At 38.0% G+C, this 22,101-nt stretch overlaps 1 protein-coding gene across 3 annotated transcripts; it reads left to right on the top strand.

Annotated features, from left to right (window-relative positions):
* Positions 1-5,735: 5,735 nt before the first annotated feature.
* On the top strand, positions 5,736-19,674 carry ticrr (TopBP1-interacting, checkpoint, and replication regulator). 3 transcript variants are annotated; one of them, XM_085412872.1, is made up of 21 exons: positions 5,736-6,773; positions 7,940-8,177; positions 8,493-8,725; positions 9,412-9,646; positions 10,022-10,160; positions 10,325-10,449; positions 10,628-10,831; positions 11,568-11,713; positions 11,974-12,074; positions 12,193-12,286; positions 12,630-12,712; positions 13,050-13,280; positions 13,491-13,578; positions 14,383-14,455; positions 14,801-14,932; positions 15,058-15,148; positions 15,255-15,313; positions 15,712-15,986; positions 16,122-18,258; positions 18,611-18,736; positions 19,023-19,674. In XM_085412872.1, exons 1-21 carry the CDS (start codon positions 6,099-6,101, stop codon positions 19,136-19,138), a joined length of 5,601 nt encoding a protein of 1,866 aa, XP_085268998.1. In that variant the 5' UTR covers positions 5,736-6,098; the 3' UTR covers positions 19,139-19,674. The 3 variants fall into 3 exon arrangements, with proteins under 3 accessions (XP_085268998.1, XP_085268999.1, XP_085268997.1); XM_085412873.1 differs by having other exon boundaries at positions 18,608-18,736; positions 19,026-19,674; XM_085412871.1 differs by having other exon boundaries at positions 18,608-18,736.
* The last annotated feature ends 2,427 nt before the right edge of the window (positions 19,675-22,101 follow it).

Genomic DNA, 22,101 nt, shown 5'->3' with positions numbered 1-22,101 from the left:
ATGCCGGAGTGACAGATTGATTCAGTCCATGCCTCCTCTTCCTGCCCTCTTTCTTCAGCAACCCAGTTTTTATTTTGCAGAGGAGCTGAGGGAGTGTTCAAGGGCATCACTGAAACAAAACCTTGCATGTGAAATCTTCTTTTAGTAATTAGTTTCACTGTCTGACTGCAAGACAGATTGCTCGGTGCTTTAAAGGAAGACGGATTACAACGACTGATGACTGATTTTTAAAGTTTTAAAGTGTCTGACAAATGTCCAGGGACCAGCAGTCCACTTTTTGCCTCAAAATGAAAAGTTTTAAAGGGCGTTTGAACAACGAAGGGTTGCCATTCTTGGTCTGGGCACTGCACTCAAATCCATCAAGGGCGAACTCTTCCCCCTTTTAAAGATCTGGACAAAAGAGCAAACCTAGCACTGAAAGCAGTCAGTTAAGCATGAAAAACAACATGAAACCACTGTTAAAGAGTCCAAACTGGGGTAGTGTGACCCTGTGAAGTGCATGATGTCTTTGTAAACAACTTGATAGCAGCTAAAATAGCATAAAGGGGCAATCATCTGATAAATGAATATGTAGAACATGGAACAAACTGTATAGATGCTCTGTTTTGTCAGTTAACGAACTAGATAGCCTGTAAGGAATAAAAGAAAAACTGAGAGGAAGCTGAAAAGATATAATCTTGTTCAGTGTCATTTTCCTGTTAATGTTGGTGGAATACCAAGCTCCTTGAAAGGCGACATCACTGTTTAAAATACACCACTGTCTGGAGCTGCTGTCTTCATTCTTCTGCTGCTTTGCTGACACTTACATTTATTCAAATGCAAAGGAGCTTGTATAAATACATGCATACAAAAAAAAGTACATGCATGCCTGGACTATTGCAAAATAAGAAAGAAATGTGCTGTATTGTAAGCTAAAAGTAGATTCAATGTTTTAATCTAAATATTCTGCTCCTTAAGTAAAATATGCACCTTGTACCTATTTTTCACAAGTTTGTTTAGAGTTCTGGTTTTAAACATTTTATTATTGTAAAATCTGAAGTGTATGTACAATATTCTGAAGAACAGAGGACTGAAAATTTAATATTTTAACATGGACAACTCTACTTCATGTGATCATTTTTTAAGTTTTAAGGTAAAAATAAATTTAACAAAAATAAGGTTTTAAACCTTTAATGTCGTGAGTATTGAATCATTAGAGCGCTGAATAATGGAAACAACTAATCCACTGCTTTTATGTTACCCAGCAAAATAAACCTTTTGAAAAATTGTTCACTTTTAGGTGAAAAGTCACTCTAGGTATTGCATTACAACCAGCTATGTTATCTGTTTTTTATTATTCCTTTTGGTTTGCACATAACTATCTAAACATGTGAAAGCCTTTATATTATGAAATATGTCCTTTTATTTATTTGAGATATGTCTTAATTAGGCGTATATTCACATATCTGGGGAAACCGTCTGAAGGCCACATTATTGCAAAATGTTCCAAAAACAAGAATAAAACGTTCCATGATCATGATAACTATTTGACTTGTATTTATTGGAGTTTTTTTTTTTTTTTAGGGTCACAGGGACTTGCATGTTAGCAGGGTTGTTCTAGTGGTGTGTACCGAGAGCTCGGCATAAATAGCTGGTACAATATTTGCTCTGGAACAAGAGTCCTCTCTCCCAAGTTCAAAGCATCTGCTGAGTGATTCCACCCACAGCTGAGAACATTATGACAAGCAGCACGTTCATGCCTTTGTCTGTTTGTACAGTGTCTGTCTCACCCTAATTTTTATGAAGCTGTTGACATTTATAGCCATGGATGTATGATGGTCACTTGTCTGGTTGTTGTCTAAAAAAGCACACAGTGAGGTCCAGACTTAGTTGATAAATATTTAAAGCCTTTCATTAAAAAAAATAAAATAAAATCTAAGGCTATAAGCAAACAAAATTCATGACTGGTTAAATTAAAAAAATTTAAAAAGTTGGCATTAATAGCAAATTTTCCTCTACTATCAGATAAAAGTGTCATGATGGCAAATTAGCATTGAACAAGGAGTTCTTAATTTAACAGATGGACCACAGATGAAATGACAAAATATGCACATCACGCTGTAGCTTGTAGAACCATCTTTACCATCTTGAAGCGCTCAGTTTCTGTATGTATTAATCGGTTTCTCACATCATTGTGAACGAATTTGGGCCCACTCTTCTTTACAGTGTAGCTTCAGTTAAGATTATTTAGGTTTGTGGCAATTTTATTTATGTACAATTCCAGCAGAGGATTTCAGTCAGGTTGAAATTCAGACTTTGATCTTGATTCTGTTCTTTTTCAGCCATTCTGTTATAGATTGCTGGTGTGCCTGGGATATTAGTGCTGTTGAACGTCCCAGTTTCGACAATCTGCATGACCCAATTTTGGACAGATGGCCTTGAACTCTAAAATGTTTTAGCATACAGAGGAATTCATGGTTGACTCACTGACCACAAGGTGTCCAAGTCCTGTGGCTACAAAATAAGCTAAAATCATCACCCCTCCACCACTGACTTGACATTCTGTATAAGGTGATATTCTGATATGCTGTGTTTTGTTTTCCCCATATATAGTGCTGTGCTTAATGGCCAAAAAGCTCCACTGTGGTCTGGTCTGTGCAAAGGACATCGTTCCAAAAGTTTTGTGTTTTGTTCGGATGCAACTTTGTAAACTGTGCTGTCATGTTCTTTTCAGAAATAAGAGGGTTTTCTCCTGGAAACCCTTCCACACAAGACGTACTGTACTTGTTCAGTCTTTTTATAATTGTGCTGTCATGAATTTTAACATTTTACATTTTAACTGAAGCTTGTAGAATCTGAGCTGGTGCTGTAGCTTGAAATTTTAACACTTTATTTTTGAGCACAGCACGGACCGTGGGACCTGAGAGATGCATCTGGATCTTAGGTGGTCCATCTACCATTCACTGAAGCCTCATCAGAAATCACTGTCGGGTCACATCATTGTCAGAAAACCATTCTTAAAGAATGGAAATGAAGAGAAAGGGTAAGGTATGCTAAATTGCACAAAACTGTAATGAAAATCAATGGCAGCAGGTCTACAGCTGCCTGTCTTGATTTGAAAGTGTGTTTCAGGCAGCTGGGGTGTTAGTGATCTTGTCAACACTGATTGAATTTTGAAAATAGAAAATAGATTTTGATTGATCACGCAGTAGTGTCAGGGCTCTGTGTGCGGGCAGGTGGAGGCGAGGACCCAAACGCAGGACTCGTGAAGGCAAATTTCAACAGAAAACCACAGCTTCATTGCTGGCAGAGAACAAAACATGAATAGAACAATGAATACTGGAACGGGGAAAACCCCCACGCACACACAGAATCTGAGGGTACAACACAACAATGAGCAAGGACAAACACAGGGCTAATATACACAGGGATGTAGTGAGGGAATGGAAAACAGGAGGGAGACACAGCTGGAAGAAATTAGACTAACGAGACAGGGGAGCAGTAAAACTGAACACACTGACAACAGATTGGGACTATCAAAATAAAACTGGAAACATGAAACAGATCACAAAGACGCAGACTTAACACTAAACTAAATCTGCAATAATATCAATAATCAAAACAGTCTCACTAAATAATCAGAACATAAATCATAATTCAGAAAAAACACCAAAACCCAAGAAACAGAAAGAGCTGGGTCAAACTGATCCAGAACCGTGACAAGTAGCATCTGGAAAGCATCTAATTTACAACCTAAAGAAGTTTTGAAGAATAAAGATGGTAATACAAAATATTGACTCACATTCAAGAAATCTCCCCAGCTATTTGCCACTTTCAGTACACGCAAAATATAGAGAAATGGGGCCTCAAGACTTTTACACAGTTTTGCACCTAAAAAAAAAACAGAAGTCATTGTGTCAAAATGCCATGTTCAGAATGATATACATTTTACTGGCATTTGAGGATTTATAAATGTATTCAAGATTTTAATGTTACAGTTGGAGTTTTCATTAACTTACACATAGGTAGCTTTAGAAAATGTACATAGCAGAATATTTATATGTAATATTTACATCCAAAATGTAAAGGAATAGAAGCAGGGCACCACATGTCGCTTCTGGACTTGCATTTTATTAAAGCAGCTGCATTCATCTTGTCTCATGACTTAGGAAGGAGGCAGTCACAGAAAAGGTACAAAGAAAGCAGGGTCCAAGGCATTATTCTCCCTCTATTTCAAAGCTTCATTTCTAAGCTCTTCATCTCCCCCTGCTGCTGAAAAGAGCTGATTACTGATGCAACGCAGAAGGTGACCCACATATCACTTCACCCAGTGTCCTTTTCCCTTAAATCTGTTGTCTGAAAAACAAAGACACATAGAACATAGATAGATAGATAGATAGATAGATAGATAGATAGATAGATAGATAGATAGATAGATAGATAGATAGATAGATAGATAGATAGATAGATAGATAGATAGATAGATAGATAGATAGATAGATAGATAGATAGATAGATAGATAGATAGCATTACCAGGCCAACTCTTGCTCTCTTTTTCCTTAAAAAGAGAGAGCAAAAAAAGAGAGAAAATTTTAGCACATCTCTTAAATTATAAGAAATAAATGTGTAAAATCGCAGGAAAAGTGTATCTTACCTAATTACTCTGCTGTGTATTACATTTGGTATCTTTCCATCTACTGACTACTTTGTAGTAGTGGCTGATTCAGTTTACAATATAAGCAACACTGGTTCTGATTTCCTGCCATAGTCCTGTTACATTGTAATTATAATCCAGAATACAATGGAATTTAGCATTTGAATAATAAACTGACAGTTTTAAATAAATTATTTGTAATGAAGAAATTTAAAATTCTATTCTTGGGAATTCTTCTCAAAAACTTTTTTTAAACCTTCTATTACATCCAACATGTAGGAAAGGATTGCATTATTTTTATTTTAGTTATTCATATTAAGAGCATTCAATATTAGGCTAACTGTAAATGTCAATATGAAGAGTCCTGGAGTCCTTTTTGGCAATATATGAATTAAGTTTGATTGTATGATCGTAATGATCATAATGCAAATACGATCATAATGATAATGATAACGGGTTAGTTTGATTAACTTTTCTTGATTTGTTCTTGTTGTAGATATGATGGGTTGTAACAGTCATATGTGGATGAGTTTTATGTGATTATTCATGTGATTATTAGTAGTAGTAGTAGTAGATGTATGTGTATGAAAGCACATCGTAAATGGCCTGTATTTGTATAGCGCTTTACTAGGACCCCAAAGCGCTTTACACATTCAGTCATCCACCCATTCACGCACCCATTCACACACTGGTGATGGCAAGCTACATTGTTGGTATGCTTCGGTTGAACTTTGTTTCTGTATACAACAGTTTTGATAAAAAAAGACAGAGCTGTTAACGTTTGCACTGTGCCTGTGTTTATAGAGAGCCAGTTCAAGTATTGAATTTCCCTGATGCATCCTTGGAGATTTGTGACGCGTTAGCAGGAGCAGGTTTAAAAGTTAAATACAAGCGTCGCCTGTCAATCATTTATTCCTGCCTTTTCTTGCGTCACACTTCATGAAGTACAGTTCAGATGTGAGTGATGGAAAATATTGACCAATGAATAGTTAAATGAGACTTTTGACGCGTTTTAAGCTTCACTTTGGACCAATGACAATTGTGTTGTCGTAGGCTTAACCAATCAAAATTCAGGGGAGGCGTTTCATTCAAGGAGCGCGAACGGTTAAGGGGCTACGAGAAAATGGCGAATATGGAGTTTGGGTTTGCGGGTTACACTATATTGATACTTTAAGCACTTTTAAAAACCTGTAAATACGATAAGTGTGTTGCTTTTATGCCTTATCCGAGCGATAAACTTGTATGGCATACTGAAGCTGATTTTTACTTAACATTAATGTGAGTCGTTTCAGCAAGCGTTATCATAGTTAGCTAGCGGAATGAGGTTAGCACAGAAACATAATGTTAGTTAACGTCAACTTCCTTTAGTTAAGGTCGTTGACGTCTGCATTTATTACATTTGATTAATACTGCCTATCGCTGAATTTGGGGATCTGTGGGCACTCTGCGTCTGCAGTTCACGGTATGGCTTTACATAATTTGGTTTTTGTTATCGATGTGGATTATGGAGATCACGATTCGGGCGATCAAATGGATGTCAGGGGTCATTTCGTGAAACGAGGAATATTAAACATTCTCTTACATTTCGGCTACAAATATGGATTTGAGAAAGTGCGATGGGGTTACAAGTTCTTTGACTCCAAGACTGCCCGCAACGCCAGTCTCATATCAAGAGTATCTGATTTCAAGGAGCTTCGGCACAAAATATTTGAGGACTTTGAGAAAGAGTTTGAAGCCAAATTTGATGTGAAGGAGAAAGCGTGCCCATCTCAACAGAAACAACGATCAAATCACTCGGTTTCGGTTCAAAATGCACTTAAAGAAACCCTATTGGACTTCCAGTGGGACAGACCAGACATCACGTCTCCTACTAAACTGTCCTTAAGGCCCAGGAAGTCGAGTCGTGGAGGAAGACCCAGTGTGTCTCATGAAGATGACATTTTAACTAACGAGAGGAATGTGGTGTTTATTGTCTCGCAGTGTCCACTTTCAAGGGCGCAGCTCGTGGACTACCTGTCTTTGAGAGACAATAGCCTTCCTACAGATATGACAGACCACGTTATAGCCAAAGGACTTCAGGATATGCTGGTTCAGAGACAAGTTGTCCTCCACTGGATTGACTGTAGATCACACGTCCAGGTGAGTACAGTAGTGTTCAAAAGAGCATAACCAAACCACTGTCCAGTATCCGCATCTGACAATAGTTGCCACAGTTAATACACTGCTACCAGCAAAGTGACAATGTTTTGAGTATACAGATGTCATACCTCAAGTTTAATAACAATAATGTAAATGTTATAATCTACAAGTTAGACATACTAACAATAAATTTCAGGGCTCATAGTGCAGACTATATGATTTTATGTTAGTAGTACTTTTGATACCAGAAAACAATCTACTTGATAATAATTCTACAAAAAGATCCCTTGCAAGCAATTTATGTAGTAGAAAATGCAATTTTACGAAGTATTTTGAACTACAGAATACTATATAATCAATTAATCAACATACATAAAACTAGCATAAATGTTCAATTATCTTAACTATCATCAACCTAAATTTAAACTGATGATTAATACCATGGATCTAACCTAGTAGTGTCTGCTCTTCACCAGTCTAATGTAGTACATTACTGTAAAGTGTAGCACAGTACTGCAAACTGACTGGTTCAGCATGTACCAAAGTCCCTAGAATTTTCATAAAAAAATTATACCCACACAAGGATATTCACAACACCAATTCACTCACTTACATAATTTTGCACACCTCCAATGTCTGATTTAACAAAACAACTATTTGAGTTATAACATAGCCCATGAGATTTACATTTTCAGCTGATCAAATATTACTTGGTTAGCAGTTCTTCTATTTTAAAATAATGTCTCATCTTCCTCTTCTGTCTTTTCTCTTTATATATATATATATATATATATATATATATCTTTTTCTGAGTGAACTTATCACACATAGACATTTTTTTTTCCATCATGGAAAATGCCATCACTGCACCTTTAGACAGATTGTGATCCAAACTCCACAGAAACAGCTTTGTTTGTTGTGATGTTAGTGGTTTTGAGATTAGTTATTCTGTTTCTACTCACTCCTATTCTGTAAAGTTAGTCTGATGCTTAAGTGCTGTGACCACAACTTCATTGACTAATGCATATGAGCACATGACATGGATGGGAATGAAAAAAGTTTATGCTTAGGATGCAGTGTTACTATTAAATTGTTTATCGGGCTTAATTATTCATTAATTGAACATCTGCTTTGACACCTGTCTGTAACTATGTGTGTTATTGCAGGTTATGAGGTGTGAGGACTATTTTGGCTGTGACAAGCTGTCTGAGGTCCTAGCTCAGATGGATGGCAGAATAATCCCTGTGGTTGCACTGCTGAACCTTTGTAGCGCTCAACAGCCCAACTCAGGATTCATGAGGGAGTCTTTTGCATTCAAGTCCAGCATTGGATACCTGTTGTCTTCTGAACAACACTACCGCCTGGCTTTTCCTGTTATAGGAGGTGTCCTGCAGTGGCAGCAAGGTTAGTAGCCAGAGGAGATCTCTTCAACAAACTAAAAGCATTCATGATTATTACCAAATATCCCTCTGTGCAGAAGCACAATGTTTTTGTGCTTGAATTAAACATTGGGTGTAAGCATATCTACATCCAGATGATGGAAAAGTAGTTGCAATTCTTACGGCAAAACAAGCAATTAATTATTTTAACGGCGTATTAACATGCAGTAAATAATGTGGCAACTGATGTGAGCTAAAAGGAGTTTATCTTTAACATGCTTAATTTCAAAGCTGAGAATAGCCTGCAAAAATTCACTTGTGATAATTTTCACTAAACCAGGTGAAGTGACACAGAGCTGTGGTGTCATGATGGAGCCAGTGACTCGAAGACAGAAGCTTCTCCCAGAATCTGTCAAAATGTCCTTAAAAGAAGTTCTGAAAGGCTGGGATGCTTCATCACTGATGCAGACCTCCACAGAGTCGTGGGTGATTCATGGTTCCAGTAGTGGTGACCAGGGAGCTGGTGCATTCCAGCATCTCTTAATGGATCTATCTACTCATGCTCTGCACGTGGTGAGACTCGAAACACAATGGTTCTGTTTTACACAATTTGTAAAAAAAAAAAAATTCTCAGTTTTTTTTTTTTTTTTGGCCGTGCTGATTCTGATTGTGTAAAGTTGTGCAGATGAAAACACCAACACTATAATCCAGATTCAGCCTTTCAGAGCTTTTGAGTAAAGGTTGGTTTAGATGGATAGGTTTGGACTGTCATTTTTGCATTGCAAAATCTGTGGTTTCCACAGAATGAGATTGTTTTTGTGGCTGTAGCAAGACTTTGCATGCTGACCTGCTTGTGAACACATGTATGTGTATAAAAGGACCCGAACCTATGCTTTGTTTAATGAATTAATACAAAATATATGTACTTGGTCACAATAAATAACCAGGTAATATTAAGCTGCCAATAAGTTCCCTTAAGATCTACTGTTGCCCACTGCATTTCACTATGCAGGTAGAATGTGTCTGATTTCCAAAAGACATATGTTTTGCATTGAGGTTGCCACATGATAAACCTGATCAGAAGCTGATCAGAAAGCTTAGAATTGTTGTTATTGAAAATGTTGTCCATGTGCAATTGTAAAAAGCTGAATCTTCATCTTGTACTGTCTTATACTCTATACTGTACTGTATGCATTTATTGATCTGCTTATTTTCTTCTTCTTTTTTGTTTTTCTCTCTCGGTCTTCTTGTTACCCCAGCTTGCTGAGGTGAATGACAATGGGCTTCTGTGCTCGGCTGTGCTCTCTCCACTATCATACTCTACAGCTCTGCTCTCCATTCTCCAGCCTGTAATTGCGCAGTCTAACCAGCGACTGACCACTGAAGTCATTACCCCTGCCTTGTCTGAAACCTCTGCTGACCTTCCAGACATTGTGAACAGTGTTCTGGGAGTAGTGTATGACATCATGAAGCAGGATGGTGATAGTGTTAATGGTAGGAATAGGATCAAGGCTGTTTGATATCATGTCCACTCATTTATTTAGTGTTTTTTCAAGAGAGTATTACATGATGTTTTAACTGTAAAATATCTTTTAAATATATATTTTTGAAACTGTCTGTAAATGTATTAATAAATGCAAAAAGAAAGTAAATCCACAATCCATTAATTTCATCATTATGGGTTAATGGGTGTACAATTGACAATCTTAATACTTTTAAACTAATAATATTTTTAAGAAAAGATCAAAATCAAGTTCTATATCAATCTAATTTTAATCTTGTTTATCTTATCTGTCAAATATTGGAAATGTTATTTTCAGTATCTGCATTTTTAGGTTGTTGACATTGTTGTGATTTTTTATTTCTAAGACCAGTTAAAGGAGAATCCCATTCCTGAGTGGGCTCAGCAGGAATTCAGCCACAGTCCACCAGCACCAAACATGTTGGAGACTTGGTTCTCTCAGTCAGACTATTCTGGAGTGAGCTCTCATTTAATGGAGTCCATGAGGTACAAGAACTCAAAAATCTCATATTTTCTGTTATAGCGCTTTTGAAAAGCTTATCTATGTATCAAGTTATTAAATAGTGTAGCTTTTGTATAATATTTCAACATAGAATAATAAAAAGCCTATAAGCCTTTGGTTATAATGTCCTCCTCACACTGTTGAACAGGTTGCTACATGCAGTACCGGAGGAGAGAGAAGATGAGAACTTACCTGCACTGCAGCAGGAACTCCTTAGTGGTCTGGCTGAAATATACCAATCATCCCAGGACTCAGAAAAGAGGGGAAAGAAATGTAAGCGAATATCTTAATTTTTTCCCCTTTTTTTGTGAAGATCACAAACTGTGGATAATCATAAAACTCAAATTTTAAGATTATCCAAAACACTAATATCATTTTAATGTTTTTCTCATACATAGTCATGAACGTCAGATATTTTTTTTCCTAAATAATTTCTTGTCGATATCTATAGGTGGCACCCACCGCACACCAGTAAAACAGAAGATGAAGACCATGAGTCGTTCCTTGCAGATGCTAAATGTGGCACGCTTGAATGTAAAAGCCCAAAAGAACCAGGCTGAGTCTGAGCAGCTTGGAACTGAGGGTAGGGAAGCAGACAGAACAGGGAAGAGACGGTCAAGTGACAGGAACAAACCTGGAGTAGCAAATGTGATCAGTACGTGCACCTTTTCTGTTAAACCTTACTATACTCTTCGACTCCAATGTTCACTTTTATTGAGTTTGTTGTATGAAATTGTCTCTGCAAGAAAGAAAATGTATACATTTCCCAAAATGTCAGTTGAACTACTTACTTTACTACCTACTTGCTTGTGTTACAAAGCTTTGTGCAGCCTGTTATGAAAATACTATTTCTCTTTTATTTTTAAGATAAAACCTAAGCTAGCATCATTTTCCGGGTGATGCGATAATATTTTTTATTGAGACTATTAGATCTCAGTAGTTTTTTAAACTGTAGGTCACTGTATATTGGAGCTCTCTGAGACAGAACTTTTTAGTGAGTGTTTCTTGATTATGTCTGATCACTGGTTTTCCTCATCCAAGGCCCAATACTGCTTGTAGTATTTGCTTCATTTCAGGAAAATAAGTCATCTTATAATAAGTATCTTTGTCCTTGAGGGAGACACTGAATCCCACTTTGCTCCTAGTGCACCAATAGATTAAATATGCACAAATGAAAAGTTCTTATATCTTTACCAGATGAAGAGATTGTGCTTTTGAGATTGGAGTTCCTAAATTTTTTAACTCCCTCCGTAATGACTTAAGAACTGATTTTTGGCTTTTAATTTGAACCGATTTTTCATTTTTCTTTTTAGTCTTATTATGAAACACTTTATGATGATTTTTTTTCTTACTTCGAATAGTCAAGTAATGTATCTTCTCCCTTCTCCTAGGTTTTAAGAGTGAGTCAGAACTGCTGTCCCATCTGAAGTCCAGTTATGAGAAGTTTATGGCAGAGAGAGAGGAGTCTGTCTTTATGGGTGTTCAGCAGCTTGTTTCTTCTGTAAAGGCCTTCCTTGCAGCAGAATCAGATTGGGAGGTGAGACAGACGATGCTTCTAAATGAATAATAGATACAGAAAAACTTACATTTTGATTTCAGTAAAATAAATGCTATATTTTGGTTAAATCACCTGATGAAAACTTCATTACAATATGCAAGATGTTCACTTTAGGTCGAAGAATGCAAAATGCTGATAGAAGATGGAAGAATCTTTGAAATATCATGGAAATATAATGCATAAACTAGGCCAGTGGGGGATCTGAACTGTGATTATGAAGTTCTATGTTTTCTTTTTAGGCAAAGACCTCCTTCCTTGTTCAACAGCATCTCCTCAAGACCAGCAAGTCAATCAGACAACTCTATGGAACGGCTGCTGATGTTGATAGTAAAGTCAGGGAGTGAGTGGTTTCCAAGTTTTACCTTGGGGACAACCTGTGTCTCCATCTGTCTGAATAATAAAGTTTCTGTTCAAGTCATTAATATTTAGCTGTCAGTAACACAGTCTGTTTATTCTAGGTGCCAGCTGCAAGTGGTGCTAAGGCTGGAGCTGTGCAGACTTTTCTCCACAGAGCAGTCAGACTCACTGGATGTTGGTCAGATGGCAGAGGAGGTAAGATGATCATGGCTTAGACTTTTATGCAGTGAGGTCTCCTTTGTAATTAATACAAACATGGAAAAGGCTGTGACTACAATGTATATGATTTTTTTTCAAGCAGAGCAATACCTTCTACCATCATGATGATTTTAAAAAAAGCTCTTTATTTAAAGGTGACTATTGTTCGAGCTATTGGACTAACACAGTATGTGCCATTAATTGTGGCAGTAATCTGAATATAAAACAGTATTTCCAGTTATATTGAAATGTTCTGTCTTTTGATACACTTTTTGTCAGTCACTTCAAATTGAGTGAAATTTAACTTTAATTCATGTAAAATACAATCCCTGTGCTTCAGGTGGCTGAAATGCTTCGAATAATCTCCCTGACCAGAGACCCAGTTTTCCTAACGAGGTTCCTTCAAGATGAAGTCATGCCAGGGTAAGGCTTCAGAAATAATTTTTTTTATTGTATTTTCAAAATAAGCAATACAACTATTTTTCCTGCTGAAAGACAAAGCAGCATTAAATAACTTTTGTTCAAGTCAAGAATAAAGTCATAAATAAAAGTGCCTCAGATGAATTGAATTTCTGTAATTTTGTAGGCATATTTAATGATTATACTTTTACGCAAAAAAAGCTAAGCCAAGGTTGGCTTACTGCATCACACAAAACATGTTTTGTTTTGGGATTTGTTTGTTTTTTGTATGATTTCAAATGAGCCAGTTTCTCACTTGCAGTTGTAAGAATCTAACAATAGTGTTTTTGGATTGTGGCAGGTTCCTGACCGCAATCCCCAGAGTGCTTGCAGAAATCTACCACAGTCTGGGCACACAGCTCCCTGAAGTTTTGCTGGCAGTCTTGCCTCCAGACTTCTTCAGTGATGACTCGGTAGCCAAGGACAGCATTTCTCCTTCAGCCTCTTCACTTCCCCTGTCTGCACAGTGCCTGGTTTCAGATGACAAAGATGGACTACAGGACCTGCGGAACCGCTCAGGCAACAAAAAGAGGTGAGGAGGATGTTTAAAAGACTCTTCTATTATAGACAATCTGGGAGGACTTTAAATTACAAATAATCTTAGATGCTACAATAAGAAGTGGCATTTGAGTGAAATATTTTGTTTTCATTTCACTGGACTGGAATCATAATCAAGTATTTTTAAAGTGCCCAGAAGTATGCACAGAATGTAATGGGGGTTTTGTTTTTGTTTGTTTGTTAGGAGTGGGATGCTGACTCGCCATCGCAGCATGACAGAATCATCACAGAGTCTTCGGCAAATAGAGATCCCCAAAAAGGCTACAAGAGCTGTAAGATAAACACTTCTGCTGTCTCTACTTAATATAAAACCTTGATCAACTTTCTGAACCAACTGTCTGAACCTCTCTAATTGCAGAGTTGACCTGTCTGAAATAGAAAAAAATCCCAATAATTTTTTGATTCATTTTAATCCATGCCTTTGTGAAAACATGCTTTTCATGCAGTTAGCAGTGTGTGCTACTCTGCTTCTTTGTTGGGCTTTAAATAGCCAAAATTAAAAAAAAAAAAAAAAAATTCACAATGCTGAATTAATCTGAGCCTTTTCTTGAACAAAGTCCTCATCTTTTGAGCATTATGGTATGTCCTTTTGGGTGTCATGTTCGCTCATGGTCGAGTTTTCATTAGGGTTTTTTGTTGTCAGTTATTCTTTTATCTCGCTCACACTCCTAATGTACAGCTGTTTTTAGCTGCAGTACCCCAAGCACATGTGCTGCTGTTTCCACCTATGCTTTGTCCACCAACCCGACATGATTAATTGCATTCTAGCCACATGAATGGTTTGGCGCACTGCTGTTTAAGTCACTGGATTGTCGTGTTTCGTGTCGAGTTCTCTCCACTTTATATTGACCACGTCTTGTATTTCAATTGAGGAAAACTATCTTTATCATTTTATCACCCAGCCTTATGGCCATTGAGAGAAATGTTGTGGATGTTACTTGGACTGTCTGATTTGTTAAACTGTATTTTTGGTGAAGATAGCCACCCACTATAAACAATGGTGGTGTAATTTGCTCATAATTTTCTTTATCTCATCCACCTGATTTCTGCTTCTTTCTTTTTTTTCTTTTTTTTAGTCGAAATCAAAGGGTCGTGTATCTTTGGATAAACCGGTTGAGGAATCACATCCCGCAAAACAGGAAACACAAGGTATGTCCTTTTGTTACCGGTACATCTTTCTTGATCACGTATAACTTGCCTATTCCACCCTCAAAACTATTCCCAGATCACATGTTAACCAACCAACCCAGTGGCATCACATTGAGTACAGACACAATATGGTATTAAACATGTTCTAAAAACTTTAACTTTATGCACTTATTTCTTAAATCCAGCTCCACAGACAGTGTTAAATCTAGATCAGTTTTTGAGAGCAGGGCTCCTTGGTGTAAATTAGCCTGGTTACATGTATTGTTTCATGCACACTAATACCTCTTGACATTAAAAAAAAAAAAAAAGATGAGTGTTAAACACCTAGATTGTGCTAATTCTCAGAGGTGACCAAGGTTAGAAGAAACCTCTTCAACCAAGAGATTGTTTCCCCTTCAAAGAAAGCCAAGCTACAAAGGAGCTGCTCTGTGTCTGCTGTGGAAGGAGTGAAACGCAAGCGATCCCATGAACCTGAAGGTAGAAGAATGCACTGTTATAGATTAATTTAAATACGTAATGTAATAATTGTCCATGACTTCCTGTCACAGTTATTCCTATTTTTAAACTACTTTAATGTTTTCCGAATATTTTTTTGTGTTCAGAGAGGCACAGGCTTCTTACCAAAAAAGTGTGTGAGACTCCCCTCCACAAGCAAGTGTCTAGTCGTCTACTACACAGGCAGAAAATTGGAAGGTATGTTTCTGTTAATGCAATTAATATTTTTACTTGCCATACCTTTATTTTAAATTTAATCAGACCTGAAGTACGTAGTAACTCAGGTTATTTATTTTTTGTGAAGAAAACCTGTCCTAACTGAGGAGTGCATTGTGGAAGAATCACCAGTGAAACCTTCAGAAGGTATTTTGCTAATACCAAGTTGTTGTTGTTGTTGTTGTTTTGTTTTTCTACTTAAATAACATTTACACAAATGCATGATTTATAATTGTATATGTATGTAAACTAAGTCAGTTTTATATATACAATTTCACCTTGTGCTTTTTCTTTATACCTGGTTCTTTTCTTGATTAAAGACAGCAGGAATTCTGAGTAAAAAATATTTACATATATATTTGAATATTTAATTTAACAGAAATAACTTCAAAGATCCACAATAATTTTGTGTGTATCAATTAGACAGTCTGTTTTGTATCGTTTTGCTGCTTTGGATATTTTCGTAAGATTGTAATTTTACACAACTCACACTTTCCATATAGACCATAAACTCAATACATCATTGTCCTTTGGTTCTGTGTTAGATCTAAGAAGGAGCCCAAGAATAAAGAAGTTCGCTCGGAGACACTCAAGCACTTTCTATTCAAGTTCTCAGCCTCGTTCCCGCAACCTGGACCAGGCTCTCTCTGCATCCCAGCTTAGTCTGAGTGATGGCAAAATATGTGGGGTTAATGTAAAAACAGTTCGGTCTCCCATGCGTCTTCTTTTTGGAGCTGCTGAGTCTCCCAGTCATTCTAACCAGTCAGGTGCAACCAGGCCCAGCAGGTCACGGTTATCCACAGACTCAAGCGTCTTTGAGGTAACTTCTCAATTTAATAATCAGTGTGTCATCCTAATGTGCTGCAATTTGAGATGATTACTAAAGATCAGCTTTTTTCAAGTGTGTTCATGTGATCTGAGAGCAAATTCTAAAACGTATTTTTTATCTTTTTAGACTCCAGACAAAACCGCAAAATCACCCAACAAACGAGGGAGGGCCAGTATTGCAAACACGACTCCAAAAACACCTAGGACTCCTCAGACCCCTAAATCCCCCAAGACCCCACCTTCCACCAGTACACATGTTTTGTCACTTGCAGAGAGTCCTGAGGTAGCTAGCACTAGTGGACTTGGTATGTCTCTGAGGGGCACTCCTTTCAGATCTCCAGCCAAAAAGCCTTTTGTTCCAGAGACACCTACAAAGCAAAACCCCATAAGGAGCCCTCTGAAGGGTATTCTCAGGACTCCAGTCAAGGCTTTGATTGAAGGATGCACCTCTACTGATTTACATCTGATCCACAGCCCAATTTCCAGGACTCCCAGGAAGAGTGTCACGTGGTCTCCCTCTCCACAGAAATGTAGGATAGTGGAGAAGAGTGCTAATTTTAAAGTGCCACAGTCACCGAGTATTACATCTCACAGTTCTCTGAGACTGGTGACATCCAGTAAGTTCAGCAGTCCTGTCAAAAGCACAAACACTAAAAGAGACATTTTCAAGACCCCAGAAAAGACGTGTCAGGTACACCTAGTAAGAGTATCAGAAAATGTGCATAGTAGCTGTTTGACTCCAGAACAAAATCGAGAGTCTTCTGTAAAACCTCACTCCAGTTTTAAAACACCAGGAAAAGGTGATGCTGTTCTGGTTGAACCTCAAGCTAAAACCACACCCCCACCAGAACACCACCTTTCCACTCACACTACAAGTCAAAATAAAACGCCTAGTCCAACTCACCAAATGGTTACTCGTTCTGGGCGAACTCCAGGTAAAAGTTCAAACACTGCTTCACCATATAATCCTGAAGTTTCACCACTTTTAGATGCCACTCTTTCAGATAGCTCAGATGCCTCAGCAACGTCTCCACCAAAGCTCTTAACAAGAAGAAAGTCTGGTCAAGGGGGTAAAACAACTACACGTGTGTTAAGGTCCCAGTCTAATGAGAGTTTGCAGTCAGACCCAAAGGAAGAGGCGCAGACTAAGGCCTCGCAGTCCACTGCAAGTGACGCTAGTTCTCATACCGATTCTCAGCAATCTTCTCATGGTACCTCTGGAACCACAGATGATGATAGCATTGACATAGTTGATGCAGCCATTGTAAAAACAGAGTTTAGCGGAGGTCTCAAGATGAACATTAGCTTTACACGGAAGCCTTCACTGTCAAGTGAAGACTTTGTGTCAAACACTGTCTCTGCTAAACCACGTGTCCCATCCCATAACACACCAAGCCGGAGTTACGGCTTCCGTCAGACACCTGATCGGCAGCAGAGGGAGGCTGCTGCTCGTTTAGGATACGGAAATGATTCACCTCGATTTTCAACCCCTAGAGGCTCAGCAAGACATGGCCGCCAAAAGGGCGCAAGTACGCCAAATCCTCTTACCTACCAAGTAGAACTGGAAATGCAAAAATCAGGACTTCCCAAGCTAAAAATTAAACGCACAGATTCCACGAATGCAGGAGAGTTTGTCTCAGATGGAAGTCCTCGATCAGGAGCGCAAAGCCCTGTAGTAGGTGTGAAACCTCAGTTTGAAAGCCCCTTGGCCTTATTTTCCAAATACCGAGATCCCGGATGCATGTCACCATCTGTCTGTGCTCATGTAACCCCAGCCAAGGGCACACCCGGGAAAGGTGGAAGCGTCCAGACTTACATCTGCCAGTCTTACACACCTACGCACCATCCTGCCTTGTCACCAGTAACTGCAGAGACTGTCCCCCTGACTCCTTCACCTCAAAGTGCTGGTAAAGTGACCCCAGAAAACCTTAACAGCTGGCCTCGCAGGAAAAGAGCTCAGATTAGTGTGTTAGGAGGCAAAGATCGTGGCCTGAAGGGGGAGCCTCAGCTTGAGGAGCTCCTGGAGGAGGCTGAACTTGGAGTTAGTAGGTTGCGGGACATTGAGGATACTGATGAGCCTTTGGACAACAAAGCTAAATCATTAGCTCTGACTTCCAAACAATCCCCTCCAGTTGGATCAGATGTGTCTCCTCTTTCTCCACTGGAAGAGTTGTACTGGATGGAAAAGCTGGCTGAGTGCACGGACTCTCACAGGGCTGAAAACGAAACCGGCTGGGCATCTCAAAATGAAGATGGCATATCAGGTAAGCCATGGTTTATTTTTGTATTGTATGCTTTAAATATATAAGTTTTGTGTTCTAAATTTTTGAGATTATGCATGGAGAGTTGCAACTGATTTATAGTTTAATTTAATGATTTATTTAGTGAGTAATTTAGTGGTTTTATTGGATAAACAAATTTCAGCGATTTAAAAGGTCTTTCATTTGATTTATGAGCCTGAGCTTCAGTATTTCAATTAGAATATTTACTCTTTTCATTGCTTATTTATTACAGAGAATTTAGTGATCACACTGTTTTGTTTTTTAAATGATTGCATGAAGTCATATGAATGAAATCCATCACAAAGTGTCTGATTTTTGCCATTTTCTGCAGCAGTGACTCCTCCCAGCTCAAAGGTGCGAAAGCCAGTGTCTGCCAGTGGTATTTTGGCCCTTACCCAGTCCCCATTGTTGTTCAAGGGCAAAACAGGTTCTGCCAGTAAGAGAACACCAAATTTTAGAGGTAAGTTGTACATTGTTATAAAACCTTTTTGTTTTTTGTATTTATTGTTCAAGGCACCATCTATTTTCATTACTCTCACATTTTCAATATGCCGTAAAGGCTCTTCTGTTGTCTTTTCAGTAGGATTTTATCGGCTCATTCTTTTCAAGGATTTTAGTTCATGAGCCACAGGCAACCTAATTTGATTTAAAGTGGGATTGACCAGAAAAGCATTGTGTCATAACTCATAAAACATCTCTTTTCCTAAAATATATGGCAAACTGTATTCTTTCCATAATGTTTTCAGAAGAAGCTGCATCAGAGAGGACAGAAATTGATGGAGTGGACCTGTCTCCCTTCAGCCAACCAAAGAAGCGCTCAAACACAGGAAAGACCTACAGCAGGAAGAGACTAATTCACTGAGTTACAAAGGAAAGTGGCCAACAAAGCAGAAAGTTTGTCCATTCTATGCTTAACTCTGAAGCTGAGCCTTTTGATGACAGATCTGAAACAGGTCTTTAAAGCACCACTTGAAAATGTTTTTTTTTACATGAAAAAATGTTCCATTCAATCAGCTCTCTCGGCACTTTTGATCTGGACATTTTCTCTTCCAACCCGTGGGATAGGTTAAGACTTTGGTTTCAAACCGAGCTGAAAGTTGTGCCATTTTGCCAAGACTTTAAAACTTGCCTTTTCTGTTCCTTTAGTCATTTTAAAATACCCACTTGGGTGTTTCTGAAGCTAAAACCTAGAAAACAGGTTTGCATTACATATCATTGTTCAACATGTGTAATTAATTATTTTATAATCAATTCAGAGCTTTTAATTTGCTGTTGTAAATATGTTCTTGTGTATTTATTAGTTGTATACTTTTTTTTAAAAAAATAAAAGGAACAATTTTAACAGTTTGTAAATAAGTTGCTAAAGTCTTGTAAATAAATATAAATTTCTTAATGATTTGGAAGCTACATATGTATTTTGTGTCTTGTACCTTCTTATCATTTGAGTATTTGCAGGATATAGTCAACCTATTCAGTGAGACAAACTAAAACCTTACCGAACTTTACTCTGCAGGCTTCATTGTCTTTGACTGTCACCATAATAAATAATTTTATCAGCTGCCAGCAAATAAAAGCAAACCTGGTGTTATCTCTTAAGTTTCAAAGGTCACTGCTCTAAAACCATAAAACTGAGGGGTACAAAAAGTAAGGAAGAATGTTCTAATAAATCTATATAATTGACTTCATTTTGTAATCATCTTCTCAGGAGTATATGTTGGTGTGAATGTTATTTATTTTTTTTAATCCTCTGTTAATTGAAATGCTTCGTTAGCTCCTGCAAAGCCCCATAAATGGCACACTTCTTCGTCCTGTGTTTGTGTAGCAGTTCAGATAGCTACCACAAGTAGAAAGTACACTCCACTAGCTTGATCAGCTGTGGCTCAGGGTCCTAGTGTTAAAGTAATTGTGTGCAAAATACTGCCCCTGATGCATCTAACAGATTGGTATTTGTGTGCATGTGTTAGCTGTTAAGGCACGGAACAAAGCTGTATGAACGTGTGTGAAAGGACAAATGTGGTCTGTGTACCAGATGGTTTACTATTTATTTGCTCCTGAAACATTTCCCGTGTTGGCACGTTGAGTGTTACAAAAGAAAAAAAAATCTATTTCTTGTCTTGGCTGTGGTTTTGAAAGCTGGACCCTTTCACTAGTAAAATTCTGAGTATTACTATAACGAATGAGGTCAGAATTCCCTTTGACTGTTTCAGTTTTATGGCCCTTGCTCTGCCACACGTCTGACTTAGCGGTTTATTGTTAATAAGTAACAATTTACTTTTCCTATTGCGTCAAGACAGTATGTCTCGTGTAACCAGGCTTTTCTTTAATGCTGAAAGTGAAGCGTCGTGTATATCAATGTGTTTACAGGGCGGCCCTTAGCGGCTGGAAACACAGTGAGATGGACCAAGGCAAGTGTAGTGGAACAAAAAGTATTCATTTGCTATACAGCTCTCCTTACAACAATTTACTCGTCGAGCTTCTTCACAGTACAATATCAACCCTCCCACGACAACCGGCAGCCTTAAATATGTTCAGCTGTCACAGACTAACCCATTCTTCCACTCAGGTAAATTCTCAAATCCCAACCTTCCACCACAGTATACAATATCTCAATTAGAATACATAAATATATTTCACATTTTTATATTAATAAACATTTCACACTTTAATTTTACACCAAACCCAATATTATATAAAAAAAAAAAAAAAACAAGCACAAAAAGATTCACCACTCTCTCTTTACCAATGGTCTCTCCCGGAACCTTTAAATGGTGTCTGGACCCCTGGGGAAGCGTTTGCCCAAACACCTTGAAGAGGACACAGGCAAGAAAGGTGAGTAATTATATCTTACAAACTCTTATTTGCACCACTTTTATTCCTAGATTTCACTCCCACACATTTGCATTAGTTTTCTTTACTGGTAAGCCTTAATCACAATCTCAGTCACCATGCTTTTCTCCTCACAGACAACCACCACATTCCTTCATTCCTTGACGAGGAGCAGCTGTGCAGGATCTGAAACAAGGCTACCAACTGATTTTAAAATTCCCAATAAATAGTCAATAAATAATTAAACTTCTTGTGTGCAAATGTTTTACTGTGCAAATCCATGCTTGCATTGCAATGCTAAATAAAGTGCTTGATAAGGTGCTTTTAATAAAGTGAAAGGTGTGCTCTAAAGTGCTATTCAAAGGAGCTTGCAAAGAAAGTGCTATACAGATAATATAATATAAATGACTGTAGTAAGGGAGTCCTCTTCCTTACACTCACACAATGTTAAGTCAGTAGTTGTGTCTCTCAGCCGTGCAGAGCTGAGCAAAGGTTGGTATTCCTTCACATAGCAGCCACATACGTTCTTTGATGTAGTTTTCGGGGCCATCACTCAACTGCAGCTTTCTGCTCGTGCCAGGAATGGTGGATTGTTTTGAGCTCTGTACTCTAGCCAGACTTCTCCGCAGCATGAACATTTTTGCACTGTGTCTTGGTGCATTCATATAACCCCTACTTGTAGAAGACTCATTTCTCCCTCTCTCCCACACACAGCTGCTGCCACATGCTTTTTTTTTTTATGTGAATGGGACAGGCCTCGTCGACTTTCCATGGAAGAAAGTCAGTTTTGGAGGGAAGGACTGCTTGAGGCACCTTTGTCTTAAGTAGTCTTTTTTTTATGTTAGATTAGGATTAGATTTTTTTTTCTTTTTAATCCGAATAATTATGTGAAATTTTGTGTGCTTATGTGTTGATGTAAAAAGTCTCAGTTACTTTCATTCTGTTTCAGTCTTAGCAGTAAACTCCATGTCAGGTGAATAGGCTTATATGCAATCAATC

This window comes from Rhamphochromis longiceps, linkage group LG7 (genome assembly GCF_057381845.1).
Source record: "Rhamphochromis longiceps isolate RC_006_pf linkage group LG7, R_longiceps_female_GT1.1, whole genome shotgun sequence".
In the NCBI taxonomy this organism is placed as follows: Eukaryota; Metazoa; Chordata; class Actinopteri; order Cichliformes; family Cichlidae; genus Rhamphochromis; species Rhamphochromis longiceps.
The sequence above is the reverse complement of the archived record's forward strand: the minus strand, read 5'-3'. Positions and strand labels throughout refer to the sequence as shown.